At 56.8% G+C, this 21,266-nt stretch overlaps 2 protein-coding genes across 3 annotated transcripts; one reads left to right on the forward strand and one right to left on the reverse strand.

The window, feature by feature from the left end:
- Positions 1-210: 210 nt before the first annotated feature.
- LOC115636485 (fibrinogen-like protein 1-like protein) lies at positions 211-11,602 on the reverse strand. Its single transcript, XM_030536631.1, has 3 exons — positions 11,342-11,602; positions 2,797-2,907; positions 211-1,432 (listed from the first exon to the last, which is right to left on the reverse strand). Exons 1-3 carry the CDS (start codon positions 11,370-11,372, stop codon positions 753-755), a joined length of 822 nt encoding a protein of 273 aa, XP_030392491.1. The 5' UTR covers positions 11,373-11,602; the 3' UTR covers positions 211-752.
- Positions 9,606-14,365, forward strand: LOC115636484 (fibrinogen-like protein 1-like protein). 2 transcript variants are annotated; one of them, XM_030536629.1, is made up of 4 exons: positions 9,606-9,772; positions 11,650-11,793; positions 12,567-12,629; positions 13,565-14,365. In XM_030536629.1, exons 1-4 carry the CDS (start codon positions 9,769-9,771, stop codon positions 14,191-14,193), a joined length of 840 nt encoding a protein of 279 aa, XP_030392489.1. In that variant the 5' UTR covers positions 9,606-9,768; the 3' UTR covers positions 14,194-14,365. The 2 variants fall into 2 exon arrangements, with proteins under 2 accessions (XP_030392489.1, XP_030392490.1); XM_030536630.1 differs by lacking the exon at positions 12,567-12,629.
- The last annotated feature ends 6,901 nt before the right edge of the window (positions 14,366-21,266 follow it).

Here is a 21,266-nt window from a genome sequence, read left to right on the forward strand (position 1 = left end):
TACGGAGGCTTGGTGCTGAGAGCAGGGAGGCTATTCCCTGTTGTTGGTTCCTGCTGTGTTGGAGAAGCAGTACTATGTATGTTCCTTGTAAAAAAACAAAACATCAAAAAATTACCAGATTCCATTGTCAATTTCTGCTCCCTACTGGAACATCCCCAGGACCCCAAACTTTGACTAGCCCCTTGGGTTGAAGAGGGACACCAATATCTTTATCGTGTGGTTTTGTTACATGTCTATCTAATCTCAGTGGTTTATCTGCAATTAATTACTGGTGAAATGTTTTCTCATGTAATAACCATATTTATTAAAAACACAGAGGCCAGGTTTTTTAACCCAAACTCACCAGTGCCAATACATGCAGGATTCAGATGTAAAGTCCTGGCTTTGAGTCATCTACCATTTAAATGCTCAGTAACAGTTGCTAGAAATCCAGTGCCATGATTCATTGATCACAAATGCCAAGGGGCAGTGGCAGGGCTGGGGGAAGCAGAAGTACCTGTAAGCCCAAAGTTGTAGTGAGTGACATGCTTCCAGCGAGGCAGAGTGGAAGTGGCGGTCTAGGGATACACCGCAATCACGCTCTTCATGTCATTCGAACACACCGGCGGGGGCAGCTCTCAGAGTTTATTCCAGGGGATTTACCATGCAGAAGCCAACAGGGAAGGGAGTGAGTAGAGTGGAGGCATTGCAGGGGCTGCACTGATTAGGTGGGGGAGGACGCTCTGTGCCTGATCTAATATTGTCTCCCCTTCTCAGCGGCGCTGGCTCCCAAGGAGAATGGGCTCCTCCTTCCGGACCCAGCACACATCTGTTGGCTTAACCAGGATGAGGGAAGACTTGCACTCCCCACTCTTACAGAACCCTGCCCAGTAGATGTAGCCTTTCCCATTCAGCAGGACGTTTTGACACTTGTCGTACCACCAGCCTCCGTAGCTACTTGCGCAATTCCCACTGGTCTGGTCCTGATCCTTGTCAGTTGTGCTGAACTTCATGTTGTCGTGGATGCCCCCCAGGCCGGAGTGGTAGGTGGTGAGATAGTCCTCGCCGTCCCCAGTGTACCTGCCCAGCCTCAGCGGGTACCCGCTGGGCTCATCTTCCACACTGAAGATGTCGTACTCCGCGTAGCGGGTGTTGTTGGATTTGTCCTCCACAACAAAGCGGACCTTGTAGGTGTTCTGCTGCGTGAGCAGGGACAGGTACTCGTTGCCCAGCCAGTAATCCTGCTGCACGTTCCCAAAGCCATACTTGTAGGTGCTCCAGGACTCCTTCCAGCTGATCTCTGTGTTGTAAGAATTTCTCTGGACAACGGTCCAGCCTTTGCCTTCGGTGTCCATGTCACACCACACCACCCGAGGGGGAGAGCCTGCAGGCTGGATGACACGGATCCCACTGGGGCTGTCCCTAGGAATGTAGCTGCAGTCTTTGGGGAACCCTGAAATGCCACAAACATCAGGTTAAGGGGGCGGAGGGGGGAGAGCACTAGCTAGCTCGATCAAATCAGCCTGGGGTAACTGGAGGCTGGGTTTTTAGAGGCAGGTATTTCACAATACTACATCCACAGAATCCGTCCTGGCCACAGAATCTGGCTCCAGATCTTACACTTCCATTTTACCAAAAAAATAAAATAATAGTTTCTTGCTCTACTGGTTTTGAAGAAACCTTGAAGAGATGAATCAAGTGTAAAGCAAGGCTCTGTATCCTTCCTGAGTTTGTGCTGCTGAAGAAATAGTTTGGGGTGGGTGGGGGAGACACTGCCAGATCCATCTCAGTGAATGTTAATGATGAAACCCATAGGTGACAATTTAAATGGGATTTTTCAAAGAGCCTAAGGGAGTTTGACACCCGACTACGATTGGAATCTAGTGGGATTTAGGCACCCAACTCCCTGTGGCGTCTTTGAAAATTCCAGACACCCTTTTGAAGGGTTTGTCTTTGGGGCAGAAACTGTCTGGAACGGTCCTAGGAGAATGATAGCACTGTAGTTATACTGGTATAACTGCTCCTCCCCTCCCCAGGGTCCCCCCTTGAGCCTGAGCCCCCCAGCTCCCCTACCCCCTAGACAATCCCCGTGTGCCCCACCACCTCTGGCCCCCTCCCCCATAGCTGAGCCTCCTTCCTGAGCCGAGGAGGAGCTGCTGAGCACTGCAGGGGGCAGGGGTTCAGGGCCACCTCTGGAGTTGGCTCAGTCCCTGGCCTGCCTGGGCAAGCCCCCGAGCAGCTCCCAGAGCCGATGGAGGTGTGGGGAGAAGGGAATGAAACCCCCTAACAGTGTAGCCTGGACTCTGGGGCAAGGCTTCTAGGCATGAGCAAGAGATCCCCAGCTGTTAGCCTGGGCTAGCCCTAAGGGACAGCTTAGCTTGCTTAGTGCAGGAGTTGGTGAGACTGAAGTGTAGAACTCCCAGCCAGTTTGGGGGTGGGGGTGCCTGGTTCCCACGCGCTGCCCTGCGGTTGGTACCAACGCTCTTCAGTCACTGCCGGCGGCGGGATACCAAAGCTGTGTACAGCAAACAGCTGGTCGAGGAGCACCTCCCTCACCCGGCTGGCCCATTTTGGGAGTAGTGCGCATACTAGCGTGGGCTGGCCTTGTTAACCCTTCGGAGAACTCAGCGTTTCCTGGGGCCCAGCGCTGGCGGGGGGTGGGGGTGGGAGTGGGGGTGGGGGCTGGAAGGTGCACTCAGTGGATGAGTGGATATAGGAGTGACACCGGTATGGGGGACAGGAGCAGAATCAGGCCCACGATGCCCTGATCTCGGATATGGCAGATGATAGAAGCTCTCCGACGGGTTCTCTACTCACCCCTCTCGACCTTCTTGTGGGCCAGGGCACCGTTGCCCTGCACGGGGGCTACGCAAAGGAGCACCATCATGGACAGCGCAGACAGAAGCAGGAGAGAGCTGGACTGGAACCCTGCAGGGGACAGAAACCGCTGGACATGAGACCAGGAAAGAGTTTCACAAGTGTTTAAATCCCACTAGACATCACTGGGATTTAGGCACTTAAGTGACTTAGCCACCCTTGAAAATGTTACCCTTAGACGTTAAGGCCAGAGTTTTCAGAGGGCTCATCAGCTACTGGGTCAGATTTTCACAAGAGCTCAGCCCCCAGGTAGGCACTGCAGGACATGGCTGGATGTTCAAAGGGGCTCAGCATGGGGGGTGTGGGGAGGGGGTGAAGCCCACCATTCACCTCTCCCCTGGCCCTGCCACTGACTCCATCTCTGCAGCCGGCCTGATTAGCACACAGCTGGGACCCAGCTGCATGCTAAAAGCATTCAAAGATTGTGGCTCCGATTGCCTGGCTCCAGGGTCCCGGGCGGGTCAGAGCCGGCTGGAGTGCTCCCTGCCAGCAAGGCAGGCGAAGCAACCCCGTGTGGTGGGGAAGGAGCTGAGCCGCCTCCTCTCTCCCTGCCCTGCACTGCTGCAAGGAGAGTGCTGCCTCCTCGCTGCTGGGCATCTGGAGCAATGGGGGGCCGTGCCCCCCACTAGCCTCTGGAGGGGATGAGCATGGTCCTGGGCCGCCTGCAGCAGACAGCACCTGCCTGCCCATCCCTGCTGGCCAGGACCCTGAGCTCACAGCCAGAGCAGGAGGCTGCCCTGTAAGGCACTGCATTCACATTTGTACCATTATTTGTCAGCAACAGCCGGTGCAAGGTGGAAATTTGTCCTGTGGGCAGGTTCCCAAGCAGGGTCCCGTGTGGCTTGGTGGGTGGGATCACCCCTGCCCCTGACTGCCTGGAGCTGGCAGGGAGGGACACGTGCCCGACTGGGCAGCCACAGCAGGCAGGACGGGGAGCAGCCCTCTCCCTCTCCCCTCTCGCGCAGTCTCTGCTCCAGGGCTCTAATGCCCTCCGCAGCAGTGACCCTCACTGACCTGGACAGTGCCCCAGTGTTAAGCCCCACATGGGGCTGAGGGCATGCTCCTGGTGCCTGCTGTTCTGAGCGATGCTCGGAGCGCCCCCCTCTGTCCCAGCTGCACCCCGTCCACAGTCACTATCACCAGCCGGAGGGCAGTGCCTGCTCAGCCACACAGAGACAGCAGCTGGGCAGCCTCCAGCAGGGCTCTGCCCCCCCCAGACGAGCTCCAGGTGAGAGGTGCCCAGGGCACAGAGCTGCTGCGTGCCACACGCCAGGCACAGAGCTGCCCCCTGCACTGCAGCCCAGCAGCCCAGAGCAGGGCACACTGCTGACACTGCAGCTGTTCTGTGGGCCCAGCTCAGGCCAGGCTTAAAGTGGGCAGAGTCGACAGGGGCCACAGTCCCGGCCAAAAAGAGTTCAAAATGGAGCTGGGTCACTGAGGGCTGCACTGCAAGCACTGCTCTACCAAATGCATGGCCATTTATTTCAGCTGAGATTATCATAGGCACCCCTTCCGCTCCCCACCTATGCTTTTCCCAGGCCACTTCCAGCACTGAGAGCAGGGATTCACAATGACATTGCAGAGATCAACAGCCCAGAGCAGTCCAGGATCTTGTACAGAAACCAGCTGATTCACCCCCACCCCCAGGTATATCTGTCCTGGCCCTGGTGTTAGACATTGTGTAGCTAGAGCCCACATAACATAGAGAACTGCATATGCAGCCCGCAGTGGTAAATAGCTTGAGAACCCTGCAGCAGAGGCTCACGTGTTAAGCTCCAGAGGTCCCAAGTTTCATCACGGCTTCTGCCGGCCCATTACAGTTGCAAAACGGCAGCTTTTTTTGGGTTAAAGTCACACCGGAGTCTGGCACCGTCCTTTCTGTTAGTCATCATTGTATTCATGTGGGGTTGCAAAGTTAGAAAGTCCACAACTAACCCCACAAGTGACCCCACAAGTGACCAAACTAACCCCCCAAGCGACCGTGATACAAATGTGCAAATGAATTAGGGAGAGAGAGAACACAGTGTGAACAACATGCAGAAAACCACTGTTCCAATGGAAACAGTGCCCGGATATGTTCCACAGACAGATTTCATTGGAAACACTTTCTTTTTGGAGATGGAACCCAAATTCTTCCGACAATGTTACAGCCCAAGTGACTATGACACGCTGCCAGCAATCTCGGGTATCATTGTGAGAGAGAAGAGAGATGCGTAACCCCACAGCAGGCAAAGGGTTAACGCTTTAGAGGCAAAGGATTTCAGTGAGTCTGACAAGCCAGAATTACAACGTTTGGAACTGAAGTGAAATAACAATCTGGTAATAGTAGACGTTGGTCTAAGACACAGAGGGCCTGAGTTCTACCTGTGACCTTGGAAAACTCATTACACTGCACCATACCTCAGTTTCCCCATTTTTAAAACATGGCTTATGCTAGTTCCATTTTGTTCTAAAATACTTTGGCCCCAAAGGTCCCTGGGGCAGGGAGGGAGGATTCCTGCCTAGGGTCCAGCAGAGTGCTGGGCAGGGGATCCCTGCCAGGCTCCTGGTACCCCATGGCCCCGGGGGCACCCTTTACCAACCAGGAGGCACTGCCAGACACCTAGCTAGCCAGCACTTGCTGGGGGAACTGCTGCTCCCTTTCAAAGGAAAAGCAGCATGTACCTGCACCCCCGTCCCTTGTGTCTCAGCCAGGCAGGGTCGGGAAAGCAGAGGATGCACCAGGGCTCCCCTCCCCCTTGTGCACCTGCCTGGGCTGCAGGCTGCCCCTCTCTATGCGGTAGTTACTGCGTCTGGCTGGGCACGTTCCTTCCTGTGCCCGGGCACTCAGGGTGCATGGTGTCCCACAGGGGCTGGATAGGATCCCTGCCACTGCACCTCCCCCCCATGTGCACAGTGCCTGGGGCTCTGGTGCCCACCCCCGGGCTCTGGCCCTACCTTTCCAGTCTGCGTGAAATGCTGAACATTTCAATAACACTCACCCATCCCAAGGCTGCAGCTGAGCTGACGAATTAGCAACCTGAAGCGTTCCACTTCCACATCAGAAACCAGAGCCAGGGCTTCATCCCTTTATGGGGAAAGAGCCACTCCACACCCAGCTTATCTTGCTTTTTCAACTGCTGGCCTCAAGCCTGGCCTGTGGGCCGGGAGGGAGCCCCCACCGGAACGTCTGCCCATCCTTTATTTACCGCAGATGCTAGACTTTTTGGGCTCCCTTCCTCCTCTCCAAGAATGCCAACGTTTCTGAAGTCAGGCAGGTGTGAGCCAGGGATTTAATTTATCAGCAATGTCCTGTGGTGCCTACCTGGGGCTGAGCTCTTGTGAAAATCTGACCCAATAGCTGATGAGCCCTCTGAAAACTCTGGTAACATTTTCAAGAGTGGTTAAGTCACTTAAGTGCCTAAAGATCGGTGACGTCTAGTGGGATTTAAACACTTGTGAAACTCTTTCCTGGTCTCATGTCCGTCTGTGGGGGCTTCTCACCTCTCCCATGGAAACGTGGCCAAAGGTGCCAACTTGCCAATTGTCCCTTCGCCATCTCCCACTGCTGCCAGCGGGGCTGAGGCCTGCGTGAGGGCCGCCACGTCCCCACGCTCTGCCTGCGTGTGGCAGGCAGGCTGCCCTCCTCCCGCTGGCTGCCACCTCCCCTGGGCTCGAGGAGGCTGAAGCCGAGCCCACGGGCAGCCTGGCTGATGCCATATGGTTCGGGGACTGGACAGCACATGGGGACTGAGGACTGTGAGGGGATGTGGGGGGAAGGCTGAGAGGGTTGCAGGGGGATGTGGGGACAGGCTGAGGGGGACAGAGGGATATGGGCATGAGGGAGACAGAGTGTGCACGGGAAAGGCTGACAGGGGCAGTGGGGAAGGCAGAGGGGGCCACTGGGTGTGGGGGGAAGGCTGAGGGGGGCAGGGAGTGTGGGGGGCAGGGGGAAGGCTGAGGGAGGCAGGGGGATGGGGCAGAAGGGAGGCTGAGGGGGTTGGAGGTGATCATGTGGGCCATGAGAGCGGCTCAGGGAGGTGCAGGGGCATGTGGGGGGAGGAGAATGTGGGGGAAGGTTGAGGGGCAGGTGTGTGGGGAGCCGAGGGAGGCTGAGGAGGGTACAGGGGAATGGGGGCAGGAGGGAGGCTCAGGGGGATGTGGGGGGCAGGGGAGAGTCTGGGGGTTTGTGTGCAGAGGACAGTGCTCAGGCTGGCAGATGGGGGGATCATGGCAGCTCCCCCAGCCAGGGAGGTGGGGTGGTCGTCCTCTCCCAGCAGCCAGGGTTGGGCCATTCTGCAATGTTCCCAACTCTCAGGGGCTGAGTGCGAGTCCCGCACTTTGGGCACCGACAGGAGGAGCTGCAGTGATAGTCGGAGAAGCTCCTCTGATGCTGTGATGTTCAGGGCTGGACCTGTGGGCAGAGCTCTGAGCGAGAGCCCCGGGGCTGAGGGCACAGACCTGCCCTGCTCTCCCCGCATGTCAGACCCCATAGCTGAGAGAGTCCCAGAGCAGGGGATGGGGGATCTCAGCAGAGGAGCGGGTGGCGGGAGGCCGAGGAGTGTTGCTGCTGGGTGCAGACAGTAACAGGCAGTGGCTGGCAGTTCCCCTGCCTTATGGGGAGGAGAGGGGAAGTGGAGTCTCCATCGGAGCAGCGAGCAGGAGCCGGGCTTTACAGGCTGACTTTTCTACCTGCAATGATCACACCCAGTGGCCGGGGAGTCCACAGCAGGATGTAAAAACATGCTCTGATTTTTTCTTTTTAGAAGAAGGAACCCACTAGCCTCTGTTCCTTCTTCCACCCTCTGGTGTATACCGGGTCAGCCCCACGGCCAGGCCGGTCTGCAGCCTTGCTTCAGGGCTCAGTTTCTTCTTCAGCTGAGGAGAAAGGAACCATGGAACAGCAACGTAATGTCACAGTCCTGTTCCCCATCTGTTACGTAGAGTCTTCTGGCCTTTAGAGTTACTGGTCAGGGCCTCCCCCAGTCTGCAGGGGGCCAAAGGGCCTGCTGGCCTTCTCGCAACCTCTGCTGCAGCTACAGGAGAGAGGCCTCTTCAGTTTGCAGAAAGAAAGAAATTTCTGGGGTGAGCACATGGCAGATGTCTGTGTTTTCCCCAGGCCAGATGCTGCCACCAAGTCCGTGGAAGGGCCCATGTGACCTCTGACCACATATGAGGCAGGACGCCCAGCCTGGCTAGACAGATTCGTTCATGGTATGGCTGAGGACAGAAGCCTGCAGCTAAAGCTCACACTGCTGGAAACAACCTGCACAGGCCTTTCATCTCGCCAGGGTCAGATGTCAACACCAGGAGAATGTGAGCATCAGGGAGCTGGGGGAGCTGGCCTGAGATGGCATCCCTGGGCATAGGGTGACCAGATGAGAGGAAGAAAATATTGGGACACATGGGGGGGAGTGTCTGACGATGGAGAAAGGAAAAAAAGACGAGTGCTGCCGGCGGAGCAAAAAAAAAAGAAATAGCGTGCTTCCGGCGAAATATCGGGACAAATTGCGTCCTGACCAAAGATTGCTCGGTACGTGGGACAAACACCTAAATATCAGGATGGTCCTGATTTTATCGGGACGTCTGGTCACCCTACTAGGGCACAAACACCTGTGTCAAGTCTGTTCTGATTCCACGCTCAGCAAACATACAGGGGCAGGGAGAGGGGCTGGTCAGAAATTGCCAGTGGAGCCATTTTTCCATCAGAAATTGCCAGCTTGTCAAAATCCAAACATTTCACGGGAACACATCGATTTGGACAAGCCTTCAGACGGAAAGCAGGCAGGTTTTGCAAGGAGAGCTGCTTGGCTCCCTGCCAGCTCACCCACTTGCCCACCTCTCTTTCTGCCTTCTTGACAGGCAGATGGGGCACCTGGGCTTCCAGGCTGCCAAGAGAAGCCCTGGCTCCCAGAAGCCCAGGGCCCTCAAAACCCTCTCCCTGTAGGGGAATGTTTTGGTTACTGCACAGCTCTAGGAGGAAGGAAGGTATCCAATGTCCTACAAGCACCAATCCTCCCTGCCAAGGTCACAGTAACTATGATAGCCTATGAGAACATCCTTACTTTTGGGGAACATTCCCTGCCAGGTGAAAGGGTGCGAGCTGGACCCCTCCCTGCCATCAGAGTCCAGCACTGCCAAGAAAGCCAAGTGTGGACTAAACTAAACCCCTGGTTAACCCTTTCCCAGAGGAATCCAGAAACCACTGACAATTGCAGGCTACATGGCGACCTCTCTCCCAGCTTACTCGCCCATCCAGGAATAGGGGTTGGTGAGTCCTGGACGAACATCCTTCAGCTGGGAACATGCTCCCCCCCCCGTGCCGAGGAGTACATGAGATGGGTGCAGTGGGCACACCCTGGATAAAAGGGACAGTGTGACTGCTGCCTTTCAAACAGGCCCCAGGCATGGGGGCGGGAGGGGCACCACAGCACCCAATTCCTCTGCTCCCCAACTTTCTTTGATGCTTTAACGTACAACCACAACCTGCTCCGCTGATACCTCTGACACCTGAAAGCCCTAATGCTCCAGGGGAGTAGGCCATGCCCTGCCCTGCCCTGGGTGTTACCTCAGAGGGAATCATTCCTCATTCCCATGGGTGGCAGTTCCAGGGAAGAGCCTTATCTGGGGGGAGGCTGTACCAGACCCGCCTGACCCAGGCAGGCTCCCAGGTACTCTCTGCCCAGGGCTGATAAGGCTCCTTAGCACAGTTTCTCTCCAAACAAATTCCAGTTGAAGACACCTGACAGCTCCACAGCAGGGCAGCATCCCCAGAGCGCAGCAGGGCGGGGGTTAGGGGGAGCAGTCGGTAGCAGCACCTGCCCCTCATACGGCAGGAGCTATAAGTGCCAGCCACGTGCTGCCTCCACCTGGACGGCCTCTCTGCACAGAGCAGCAGCATTCAGCCTGGGACGGACGTGCTGCGGGGAGGTGATGGGTAAGAGCAGGCTCGGAGAGCCAGAGGGGCTGTGGGGCAGCACTGGGCCCTTCTGCTCCGCACTAGGGCTGGGTGGGTGTGGTCAGCTGGGATTGGAACCCACCAGCACTTGTGGGTCCAGAACTCAACGTGGGGCGCTCCCACCTCGCCCGGGGGCAACTGGGGGAAAGGGCAGAGAGACACCCGGGCTGAGACTCAGAGGAGCAGAGTCACCAGCTCCAGGGAGACAGAGTTTATGACATGTCACCCCGTCCAGCCAGGTGAAACTCCCCAGCTGTGTGACAGCCCCCCAGCCCCAATGGGTCCCCCCTCGGTATGTCACAGCCGGGTAATGTGGCGTACTGAACGGCAGGGATTGCCAGAGACCAGCTGGGAGAGGCCTTTTGGGACAGAGGAAGCAGCACTTAGGTACATGCCAACCACCCTACAGAGTAGGGGCTGTGCCCTGCTGGTGCGGAGCAGGGAGCTGGGACACTGCGCGGTGGGTCACTGTCTGGCCCAGGCCCTTCCTAGCAGGAGGCAGAGGCTGAGGCATTTCCTGCAGGTCACCTTCCGCTGCAGCCTGGCCACGGGCCCCCATAGCCACTAGCTGAGCCAGGGATCCCAACTGGGGATTGTTACAGCTGATTCCTCCATGCCGCCAGCATCTCTGCACTGCCAGGGAATTGCTGAAATCCTGTGCGCCCTTCCCCCTCCCACCTCCCGGGGCTCTGAGTGCCCCCCCGGACAGACCCCCCCCAGGCTCTGAGTGCCCCGGGACAGTCCCTCCCCTCAGCCCCACCTCCCAGGGCTCTGAGTGCCCCTGGCCAGTGGCCCCCCTCCCACCTCCCGGGGCTTTGCATGCCCCCCCTGGACAGACCCTCCCCCAGGCCCTGAGTGCCCCTGACCAGCACCCCCCCTCCACCTCCTGGGGCTCTGAGTGTCTCCCCTGGACAGCACCCCCCCGAGGCTCTGAGTGCCCCTGGCCAGTCCCTCCCATCAGCCCCACCTCCTGGGGCTCTGAGTGCCCCTGACCAGCACCCCCCTCCACCTCCCGGGGCTCCGAGTGCCCCCCCCCCAGACAGCCCCCATCCCCAGGCTCTGAGTGCCCCTGGCCAGAACCTTCCCTCAGCCCCACGTCCTGGGGCTCTGAATGCCCCAGACCAGCGCCCCCCCTCCACCTCCCAGGGCTCTGAGTGCCCCAGACAGCACCCTCCCTCCACCTCCCAGGCTCTGAGTGCCCCCCCTAACAGCCCCCCCAGGCTCTGACTGCCCCTGACCAGCACCCCCCCTCCACCTCCCGGGGCTCTGAGTGCCCCCTCGGACAGGCCCCCCAGGCTCTGAGTGCCCCTGACCAGCGCCCCCCCCTCCACCTCCCAGGGCTCTGAGTGCCCCTGGCCAGTCCCCCTCCCACATCCTCGGGCTGAGTGACCTTGGCCAACCACCGTCCCTTCAGGAGGAACTCCCAGTACCCACCGTGCCCCCACCCCTCAGGGTTCCTTTCCCTGAGGCTCTGTGGCCACCCCCCCACCCATCACGACCCCCCCCAGCCCCCCCCCAGCCCCAATTTCCATTTTCCCTTTCTCTCACCCACTCTCCCTCCCCTCTTGGTTATTTCCATGGCACAGGGGTGTCTCTGTGGGGCAGGAACATTTCTCCAGGGCGAATCCCAGACTCCCCCTCCAACAGGGTCGGTTCCTAGCGTCTCCTGTCTGCCCTGAGCATGCCTGGCCACTGGCCGGCTGCCCAGCCAGACTGACGGGCGAGGGCAGCAGTGCCAGTCTGTGCTGGGCGAGGCGGGAGGGTTGTGCCGTTCCCTGGCAGAGGGAACTGGGAGTCGCGGCTCCTGAAGGGCGGGTTTGTGTTCCCAGCTTCTCGCCGGCTTTTCCCTTTTGCAGCTGCCCGGTGCCCTCGTCTTCTGTTCCTCACCAGCCTGCTGGCCCTGTCAGCCCCAGTTCTCACCCTGGAAATACACAACCTGAACATCTTACAGGGACCCACCCATGCAATCAGGAACATCCACCTGAAGGACCTGAAGGCAGGTGTGTCATGTGTCTGCTTCTATAGGCCTCACCCCTGGCCCTAGGGGTCCCTGCCAGCCCTGGGGCCCCAGAACGTCACTCACTGGCTACCTGGGGATTATGGAGGCCTGAAGGCACTGGGAGAAATTACACTCCACCCATAGCTCTCTATTCAAACCACGCTGAGCACTCTGGCGGTTTGAGCGAGGGGAGGGAGGTTGGGGGGTGCACAGGGCTGGCCCGTTGCAGTGCAGGGAGCAGCACAGGACAAAGCCAGGAGGTGCTGGTTGCCTTGAGCAGCTGCAGGGGTGAGGAGGAGTGAACTGGTGCAGCGCGGGCCTGAGCGGGGCATGGGGCAGATGGGATGAGATGGGGGGGCTCCAGCAGCAGGGCGACTGGTGCAGAATGAACACAGAGCTCGAGCTAGGCAGGGCAGGGCTGTGCAGAACTCGAGGGGAGGCGTGGGGGTTGCAAGCTGCTGCAGGAGGAGCTGCAGAGCCAGAGAAGGAACTGGAAGGTACAAGGTGGTGTTGGCAGAGCCACGGGAACTGGCGGTGAGTTTGGTGGCTGCATTTGGCCCAGACTGGAGGGGAGCATACAGGAGCCAGGTAGAGCAGAGAGGGGGGCTTGCAGAAATGTGGGCAGAAGAACGGTTTGTCCCAGATGAGGGTTTCGGGGACATGGAGAAGGGGAGCCGAATGCACTGCTAACACTCTGCTGTGGAACTGGTGCTGGGGAGACAGTCTCTGAAAACCCCTCATGTCATGCAGCTCTCCCAATTCCTGTTCCTACAGATCAGGGGAAAGCGAGCCTGCGGCACAGCCGAGCCAGTGACCCGGAGTTACCAGAGGCCCACGGTAAGAGTATCCCACACTTCACCTATCCACTCCCTGCAGAAATGAGATGCAAGAACAACAAGAGTTATTCCCACAGCTTCTACCTGCAGGGCATAACAAGGCATTGGGATGCGCTGTCTGACCTGGCCATAGGGGAATCCCCAGGGATTATACAGGCCCCTGAGAGCAGAAACGCTGATGGCATATTTCAGTGTGGGAGGGTGTGGGGGAAGGGCTTGATACCCACAGGCTGTAACGTGTCCTGCAGAGGAGACGCTTTGGATCATGATCTTTCTGCAGGAAAAGGCACAACTGATTGACTGTGGGGGATCCAAGACCCAGGACTGTGACCCACTGGGCCATGTCCCTCACTACTACAGGTGTGGAGAGTTTGCAGCCAAAATTTGGGATGAGTGGCAAGATCCTTTGACTCCGCAGTCCCCTCCTTTCCCTGGCAGCTGGGGTCTGTGGCCTCAGCACACAGATCGTGCTGGAGAACCCTTGGCACAGCAGTTTGCTGAGAGCTGAGGGGGTACAGAACCTGCTGTTGTAAAACACAGTCACCCCATGGTGCTGTTAGCTTGCAGTGTCCCACGCATCGTGGCTGCCGTGTTAAACCCCTCCCCGAAAGCCCCTGCAGAGTATGAATAGGGGCCTGTTTGTCTTCTGGGAAACCTGCATGTGCACATGCAAAGTAGCTAGTTAGAGAATAAACTGCCCAGGAGTGGGTGGCAGGACCTAACGCCAGGGCGGTGCCAGCAGGTTCGGGCTCAACGTCTGCATCCATTGTTGAAGCCTCTTTGACAATGGGCATGCAAAGCATGCGGGGTGTCAGGGCAGACACTGCTGTCTGTGGCACACCGGAGGGGCCCTTTCTCACTGACCCAGGGTGGGAAGAGCTGAGCAGGGTTCTGTTCCAGGGGGTTTAGTGAAAGCGATCTCTCTCTTGTGCACAGTCTGGCCCAAGGACTGCAGTGAGATAACCTGGAACAGGATCAGCGGTGTCTTTGTGATCCAGCCCACAGGACTCCACCAGATTGTCGTTTACTGTGACTTGAACAGCACCAGCGAGGGCTGGACGGTCCTCCAGCGGAACCGGCGTGACACGCAGATCACCTGGGCCGAGTCCTGGAGCACCTACAAGTACGGCTTTGGCAATGTGCAGGATGACTACTGGCTGGGGACGGAGTACATCTATTGGATCGCCAAGCAGAAGGTCTACCAGGTCAGGTTTGTCATCCATGATTCATCTGGCACCATGAAATACGCAGACTACAACCTCTTCGGTATGGAAGATGAGTCCAATGGCTACAGGCTGAGGCTGGGCTCTTACACGGGGACTGCAGGGGATGCCATGACTTCAAACAATCCAACCTCTGTTCATGACAACATGAAGTTCTCCACTAAAGACATGGATCAGGACATTTACAGCGGGAACTGTGCGTCTAGCTATGATGGGGGCTGGTGGTACTCGGCTTGTTATTCTGTTCGACTGAACGTCAAAGGGAGCATCACTTGGGGTAGTTTCTGTAGTGGGAACTGCCAAGCCTCTGCCATCCTCATCAAACCAGCGTCTTACTGTTAGTTACCCCTTCCCCACCCTCCCATCTGCAGGGGAGGCCAACCCCTGCTCCACGAAGGGAGGGAAAAGGGTTTGGATGTGTCATGGGCAAACCTCACACCCAAATCGGAGTGGAAAGTAACATGTTTATCCAAAATGGGGCAACTTTCTCTTTTCTTTTCTTTTCTTTTCTTTCGTGCACTTTCCGAGCTAATCTTTGCTGGGCACTTGTGCTTTGCGTTGACTTGATTTTGTTATATTCGTAATCAGAAGAATCATTTGCAAAACCTGCAGTATCCAGATGTAGAAGCTCCAGGGAGAGTAAATGCCTCTGATCCACAGTGACTTTTCAGTGTCATTTCCTCTTAGACTCACGTGCAGTTCCAGAGGTCACTGGGTTGGCGAAATCCAGAGACACAGAAGGATTTTTATGAACACCCACTCTAGCTCATTAGCAGGGATTAAAGCTTTGCAGTAAAAAGGCATTTTAAAAAATGGTGGCCCCAGTTGGTAACTTTCTGTTCCGTGCCACTTACTCTCTGCTGTACTCTCGTGGGCACCGTACTGCGTAGATCCATTCCCAGTATTCTCAGCCTTCCTGCCTTGGCAGTTGGGCTGCCAGATCTGGCTGGGTTCGTTGCCCCACAGTCTTAGGGGTCTGCAGGTTGCTAGAAGGGAATTTTCGGCAATGGTCTAGCAGGATTTGAAAGCCAGGCCTGCACGTCTGATGACATCTGGGTAGCTGTAGCTGCAGCAGGGGTCTGAGGGGCCCTTTAATCAGTACCTTGAATTACTGTCCACATGTGCAAGTAGGTCCTAGTCCAAAGCCAGTTGATAAGAGACAATCTTCCATTGACTTCAGTGGGTGTTGGATCAGGCCCTAATGTAGGGTTGGGATGGGCCCATTGCTGCCAACTGCACCAAAAATAACTTTTTGGGCCACCAGTCCTTTCTCACGTTTCGGGAAGGAGCGACTGGGATGCTGGGCGGGGAGACTATGGGCTACCTGCTATTGATACAATACCCAGAGAGCCTGTGGGGCAGACACGGGGTCAGCAGGTGGAGCCACTCCTCAGGCTGAGAATCAGGGCCCTGCCCCCAGCTCTGCCTGGCCACGTGCTTCGGTGAAGGGGTCACAGACCCAGGGGCTGTCTCCTGTAAGGGTTGTCCCAGTAGGACAGTCACATGGTAACAAGCAAAAATGGGAGGAGGGATTTTCCAAAGGTCACAAGTTACTTAGGAGCAGAGAGCCCATTGCAAGTCAATGAGCGGGGCCGGATTTGGGGGTGGGCAACCGCCCAGGGTGCAATGGGACCCATGTGTGTGGGGAGGCGGCCTGGGCAGTCAGAGAGCGGCGGCTGCTGGCTGGTCACCCAGCTGTGAAGGCAGTGCTGCCATCAGCAGCAGTGCAGAAGGAAGGGTGGCATGGTAGGGTATCTTGTCACCCTTCTGCAGGGAGCAGAGTGGGGATGGCTGCGGCTGGGGCAGGCAGCTCGACCATGTTCACCTCAGCCAACCCCCGGCTGAGCTGGGAACCAGGCCAGTTTGGTCCCTTCCCTGCCCTCCTCAGCCCGGCACTCCAGAAGCAGCGACCCCCGGCCACAGCAGGAGCCACACAGGAGTCGACCTGACAGAGACGCTGCCTGCTCCCCCAGGGCTGCTGCTGCTCTAGCGGGAGCTCATCCCCCCCACACCCTGGGGCCTGTCTACCCATCCCACACATGGCAGTAGTGAATGGGTCCATCCCCAGCACGGGCCCCTGCGCCCCCAAGGAGAGCAAGAGCCCACCTGCTCCCTCCAGGAACAAGGAGCTGAAGGTCTTGATTGTGGGGGATGGAGGTTGCGGGAAAACATTTCTGTGCATGATGTACATGAAGGGAATCTTTCTGGAGGTGAGTGCTGGGGCCTCCCACCCCCCGAACTGCCCCTCCCAGAGGCAGCCCCTGCTAACCAACTCCTCACCCCATCACAGCATAGTGAGTGCTGCAGGAGAATAGCCCTTCGGGGAGTGGGAGGCGGGGAGGGTCGCTGACAGTCTCCGGGACCTAACCCCCCTACCCTCTGCTAAGTTTGCCTAGGGCGCCATTTCCCTAAGGCTGGCCCTGTCAGTGAGATTCAGGCTCCTGAGATACACACCGGCACTCTCTGGAACCTCCCCCAACAACATGTATTAATTATTTCCAGGAGTGACCGGATGAACCAAGGAAATTGCTCCAGCTAGGCAAAACTTGTCCCATCAGAAATATGGCTTCAGGGAAAGCAAAATTTTCTGTGGGAAAAAGTCAACTTTGTTGAAATGGCAAATACTGCAGGAGAGGGGGCAGCATGAGAGACAAACAGGCTGTTTGCTCATGTACACACAGCACAAGACAGAAACACTGGAGAACGGCTCTGCTCCGGGCTGGGAATTGTTTTGTTTGGTCTCTAGAGAGGGAAATGCAAACTATTCAGCAATCCCTCCCCACAACCCGTAGGAAACGTTAATGCTGCAAGTGTGTCAGTGGGTCCATCTACCATCCAAAGCAATTACTACATTTTTTGTACAAACCAATGAGGCCTGTAGACACTGAACGTCAGGACGTCGGAGACGGACAATGAAAGGAACCCAGCACTGCCCCACTGGTCTAGGACCTTCCACTCCAACCGTCTGACACTGGCCACTCAACTTTGTCCCCTGAAACTGACAACACGTCCAGCTAGTTTCCAGATGTAGAACGGCACCTTGCCTCTACTCCCATTGCTCTGCAGCCTGCACTGCAGATCTTCCTAAAAACATCCCTTGTCTAACCGTGCATCCCACTCCGTTTCCAGGGCTGTTCACAGACCAATGGGCAGCCTGGCCAGGGGGCAGAGCTAAGGCAGAGCAGCCAGGCTAAGCCTGTGGAGTGACCCTGGTGATATGACTGGGGGGAACTGGCTGAATCCCTGAATTGTCCATTTCCAGACTTTGTGCAGTTTGAGGCTTGGGAAGTTGCAGTAGTTCTGTGCAGAAAGTGCATTTAGGGGCCGTTAACTAGACTGTTCTGCGTTTATGCCCACACAACCTCTCCTTCTGTGCACTACCCTCCCCTCATCTCTCCAGGGACCTGCCTCTGATGTGCCTTTCTAAGGGGCTGAGGGGTTTAATCACAGAACTCTTGTTTTCCTGCTTCAAATTAACTAGTTTATTTGGCCATGTAGCAGATTGCTGACTCACTGGCATGGCGCCTCCCGCTGGTCATCCAGGAATTAGCTCAATTCCAGCACTAGGAGCGCCTCCTGCTGACCAGTGTCTCTCCTGCTTCAGGCTGCCATGTCCCTCACAGATCCCAGTGCCCCTTAGCTTGGGATGCTGTCCCAAAGCAGTGTCCCCACACTCTGGGTCTCACTTCCCAAGGGAAACTCCTCCCCCTATGCCCACCTTACCTCAGTGGCTACTGCCAGTCATCATCTAGCTCCCTTTCCCTGGGGCAGACTGCAGTCTGTCATGGCCACTCATCACTGGCAAAGGGGCTGGATCAGCTCCTTCTGCTTATCCCCGGGCTGCACCTCTGTAGCCCCAGTACCACATAGGACATTACCAAGGCCTCAGTCTGGGGAGTTGCCAGGCTGGAGCTCCCCAGCTCCTCCTGCCCATTCCCAGCCCTGCTCTGCCCCAGGCACCCTGAGCTCCCAGGCAGCCAGGCCCTTCCCACTCCTCCCTTAGCCCTTATATCAGGGCCAAAGCTGTGGCTGCCTCCTCGAGCAGCCTACCTCAACTGCCTTTAACCTTTTCTCCTAGGAGAGGGGTTACTGCCCTGCTACGGGTCACTTTTCCTTATTTTGGCTTAAAGGGTCTTTTTGGAAGGGGAAATCCCTGGCTTAACAGTCTTTAGATGTTATTGAAGCCCCTTGTTGGCAACGTAAGCAGGGGGTGAATGAGCTCTCCCCTAACATCTAGCTGGGACCTGGGGGGAAGTGTTCAGGAGCAGGCTATATTTGCATAGACATGCCTACTGTGCCTAGGTAATAAGCCAATGGAGCTGGTTTGCCAAAGGGATGCGTTTTGGCTGCTGTTGGGTTACAGTTCACGATAGTGTTGAGTGCAGGAGTGATGAAGTGCTGTTATCCGTATGAGTAAAGGGTGGCAGAATCAATGGGAGATTAATGCACAGGCCCGCAGGGCCTGTTCCCAGGGGCACCAGCCAATTTGGAGGCCCCTGCAGGAGCACCGGAACCTGTGCAGAAGTGAGGGTGCCCCTGGCTCCAGAACTGTGGCCCCGCTTGTCCTCTTCCCCTGTGGCTCTGTCCCCTGCCAGGCTAGAAGCTGGAGCCTGGCTATGGTAAGAGGCACCCAGGGAGCCGGGGCCAGTTGTGGGGAGCCCTGGACCCTCCACCTGCCCGGGGTAGGGGGCCAGGGAGCCCAAGAGCAGTCCACAGTCTGTATCCCCACCCCCAGGGAATGCTGCCCAGGGTAAGTGGAAGGTCTGGGCCTCCCCACTGTGGTGTGGGCTCCCTGGGCAGCTCTTACGACAGGGCAGCTTCCGGCCAGGCCTGGGAGTGGAGCGTTGAGGGGGCAGAGGAGGACCAAGGGCCAGGACCCCATGGTGAGGGGAGCTGGGGAGATCAAATGTTCTTTGTACCCAGCACTCCAATAAACCTTAATTGGCCTCTGGACAGCACCACAGGGTGGCGTGGGCAGAGCCGCAGGAGCAGGTGGTGAGGTTGGTGGCTGCATTTGGGCCAGACTGGAGGGGAGCAGCCAGGAGCCAGGTAGAGCAGCCAGCGGGAGTCTGGGTTAGTCTAAGGTGTGACACTCCCATTGGACAGATCAGTAGCAGTTCTTTGAGGCTGGCCCTGCCTCCACAGCCCTGATTAGCCAGGGATGGGCACACAGGAGAAGCTGGCCTCCAGCCCCATCCCCTACAGCCCTGGCTGGCTGGAGAGCTGGCAGGAAATCCTGTCTCAGCCGCCTGCTGCCAGCCCTTCTCCCACCCTTCGAGAAGGGGCTGTCGGAGAGACATGTGCTGCCAGGGGAGCCTGAGCTCAGGGCTGGGAGTTTGGCCCAGGGAGCTGCCCTTCGCACGTGTGAATGGGCCCTGGCCCAAGGAGAAGGAGCCTCTTGGTGCCGGCGCATCCAGCAGGCCTTGCCTCAGTGCAGGACTCCTGCTGATTCCATACCCCGCTCTGGGAACTCCAGTCTCAGGCACTAACAGAGTTTTCAGCCTGGGTTTCTCTCTCACTAACCACAAACTGCCACTCTGAGGCCTCTGTCTGCCCCTCCGCTGCTGCGTCTCCTCCCCAGCGGAAAACCCTGAACAGGGCAGTGCTGGCCTGGAGCCTGAACGTTCACCATGCTACAGGCAACAAAGCTCCTGTTCTGTCTCCAGTCTCAGATGGTGTTGTTGGATAACAGCCTCCCTCCCTACCAAGAACTGCTGTGACTTTATAAACAAGCATCAGAAGAACAAGGGGTGGTGGGCAGGAAGTGGTTCCGATGGTTCGCACTGTATCAATTCCATGGCTCCTGAAATAGAATTATAGAAATGTCGGGCTGGAAGGGACCTGGAGACGTCATCCCAGCTTCGAGGCAGGTCCAAGTGTTGGGGACTCACTTGGTATAACCCAGGTAATTCAGGAGAATGGAAGGCCATGAGAGCCGATGTAGTTCTCTTGTTCTGAGCCATAGTGCACCAGCTCCTCCATTTTGAGTTTTACTCCTCCATGTTTGACCTCAGGTTGCCCTTGTTGGGAGGGGCTACTCCTGCTCCCTCTGTTGCTGGGTAGATTTAACCTTTGGGTGGGAAACTGAACTGTTACTAGGCAGACTCAGCCTTGGGTGGGGACTGTGTGAGTGACAGATCATGTTATAATGTGTATCGGTTTTGGTTCCAGTATAAATAGTTAGGTAAGCTGTTTGTTTGGCGCGCTTGATCTGAGTCTTGTGTGGCTCCAGGCATCTTATTAGAGCTCAAATAAAGTTGGTTACTTCTCCACCCTGGTGTGTTCTACTGGTCGCGAAGCACACCGGGCAACGGACCCAACCGTTGCCACCCTTGGGCACTCTGTGCCGGCAACAGTTTTTGGCGCCCAACGTGGGGCTCAAGGCAAAATTGTGCCATGCCCGGACTCCTCCGATGGCCGACGGACGGCGGTCGCGGCCGACACCCAGCTGGCACCGGTGAGTTTACCGGGGGCCTCGGCAGAGACGCGTCAGGCCGACCTCGGAGGACACAACAGTGCAACACAATCATATAGTGGAGAAGTAAGAGGGAGTTAGGGTAGATCGGTTCCCCTATGGAAGGTAGACGTCAGTAGAGAACCGGTCCCTCCAGATCGCGGGGTTGTACAACGGTCTTGGTCCGGTCCCCCTTGGACAAGGTAAGACCAGTCTGATTTATTCCTGATTCTTTTACCTTTTGGTGTCCTAGGCTATCTGGAGTGGTTGCCCGAGGCTGGGGGCGCCCAGTCGTTGTAATTCCCATTGGCTTCCCCGGGATTAGAGGCATACAATGGGTCAAGGGCATGGTGTGGGGCGGAAGGTACAGTGTTGTACTCCGCTAGAATGCATTCTCAGGTGGTGGAAGATCTTTAAGTCAAATGTGATCACGAAAAGTCAGTTGAAGAAGCTTTGTACAGTTGACTGGCCTCAGTATCAACTCGAGGAACAGGAGAGGTGGCCATCCGGAGGATCCCTTAATTACAACACAATCCTGCAATTGCTGTTGTTTTGTCAGCGTGCTGGTAAATGGGAAGAGTGTATGTATGTATTGTTGTTTATGTCGTTAAGGAATAGGTCTGATTTGTTGTCTACTTGTAATTTGGTTGTGACTGGAGCACCAGTCAGTGTTTCTATAGTGACTGAAAATCCCCTAAGAGCTGTAATGCCAGAACCGGTGTCCCCTTCAGCCACTACCATGCAGCCATCTTGTGAGGGGTTGTATAGTCAGGATAGGGTGGCCATCTTGGATAGTCAGAACGGGTCAGCCATCCTAGATATGGGCCTATCTCCCCTTGTTACTGAAGCCGCGATTACTAGGCCAGAAATTGAAGCGCAGCAAGCTACCACCAGGCAAGTGTCTACCCAAATACAGTCTGATCCTGTAAGCTTAGAATGCCTAGCAAATCTTAAACACTTG

Source organism: Gopherus evgoodei, chromosome 17, assembly GCF_007399415.2.
Source record: "Gopherus evgoodei ecotype Sinaloan lineage chromosome 17, rGopEvg1_v1.p, whole genome shotgun sequence".
NCBI classification, from domain to species: Eukaryota; Metazoa; Chordata; order Testudines; family Testudinidae; genus Gopherus; species Gopherus evgoodei.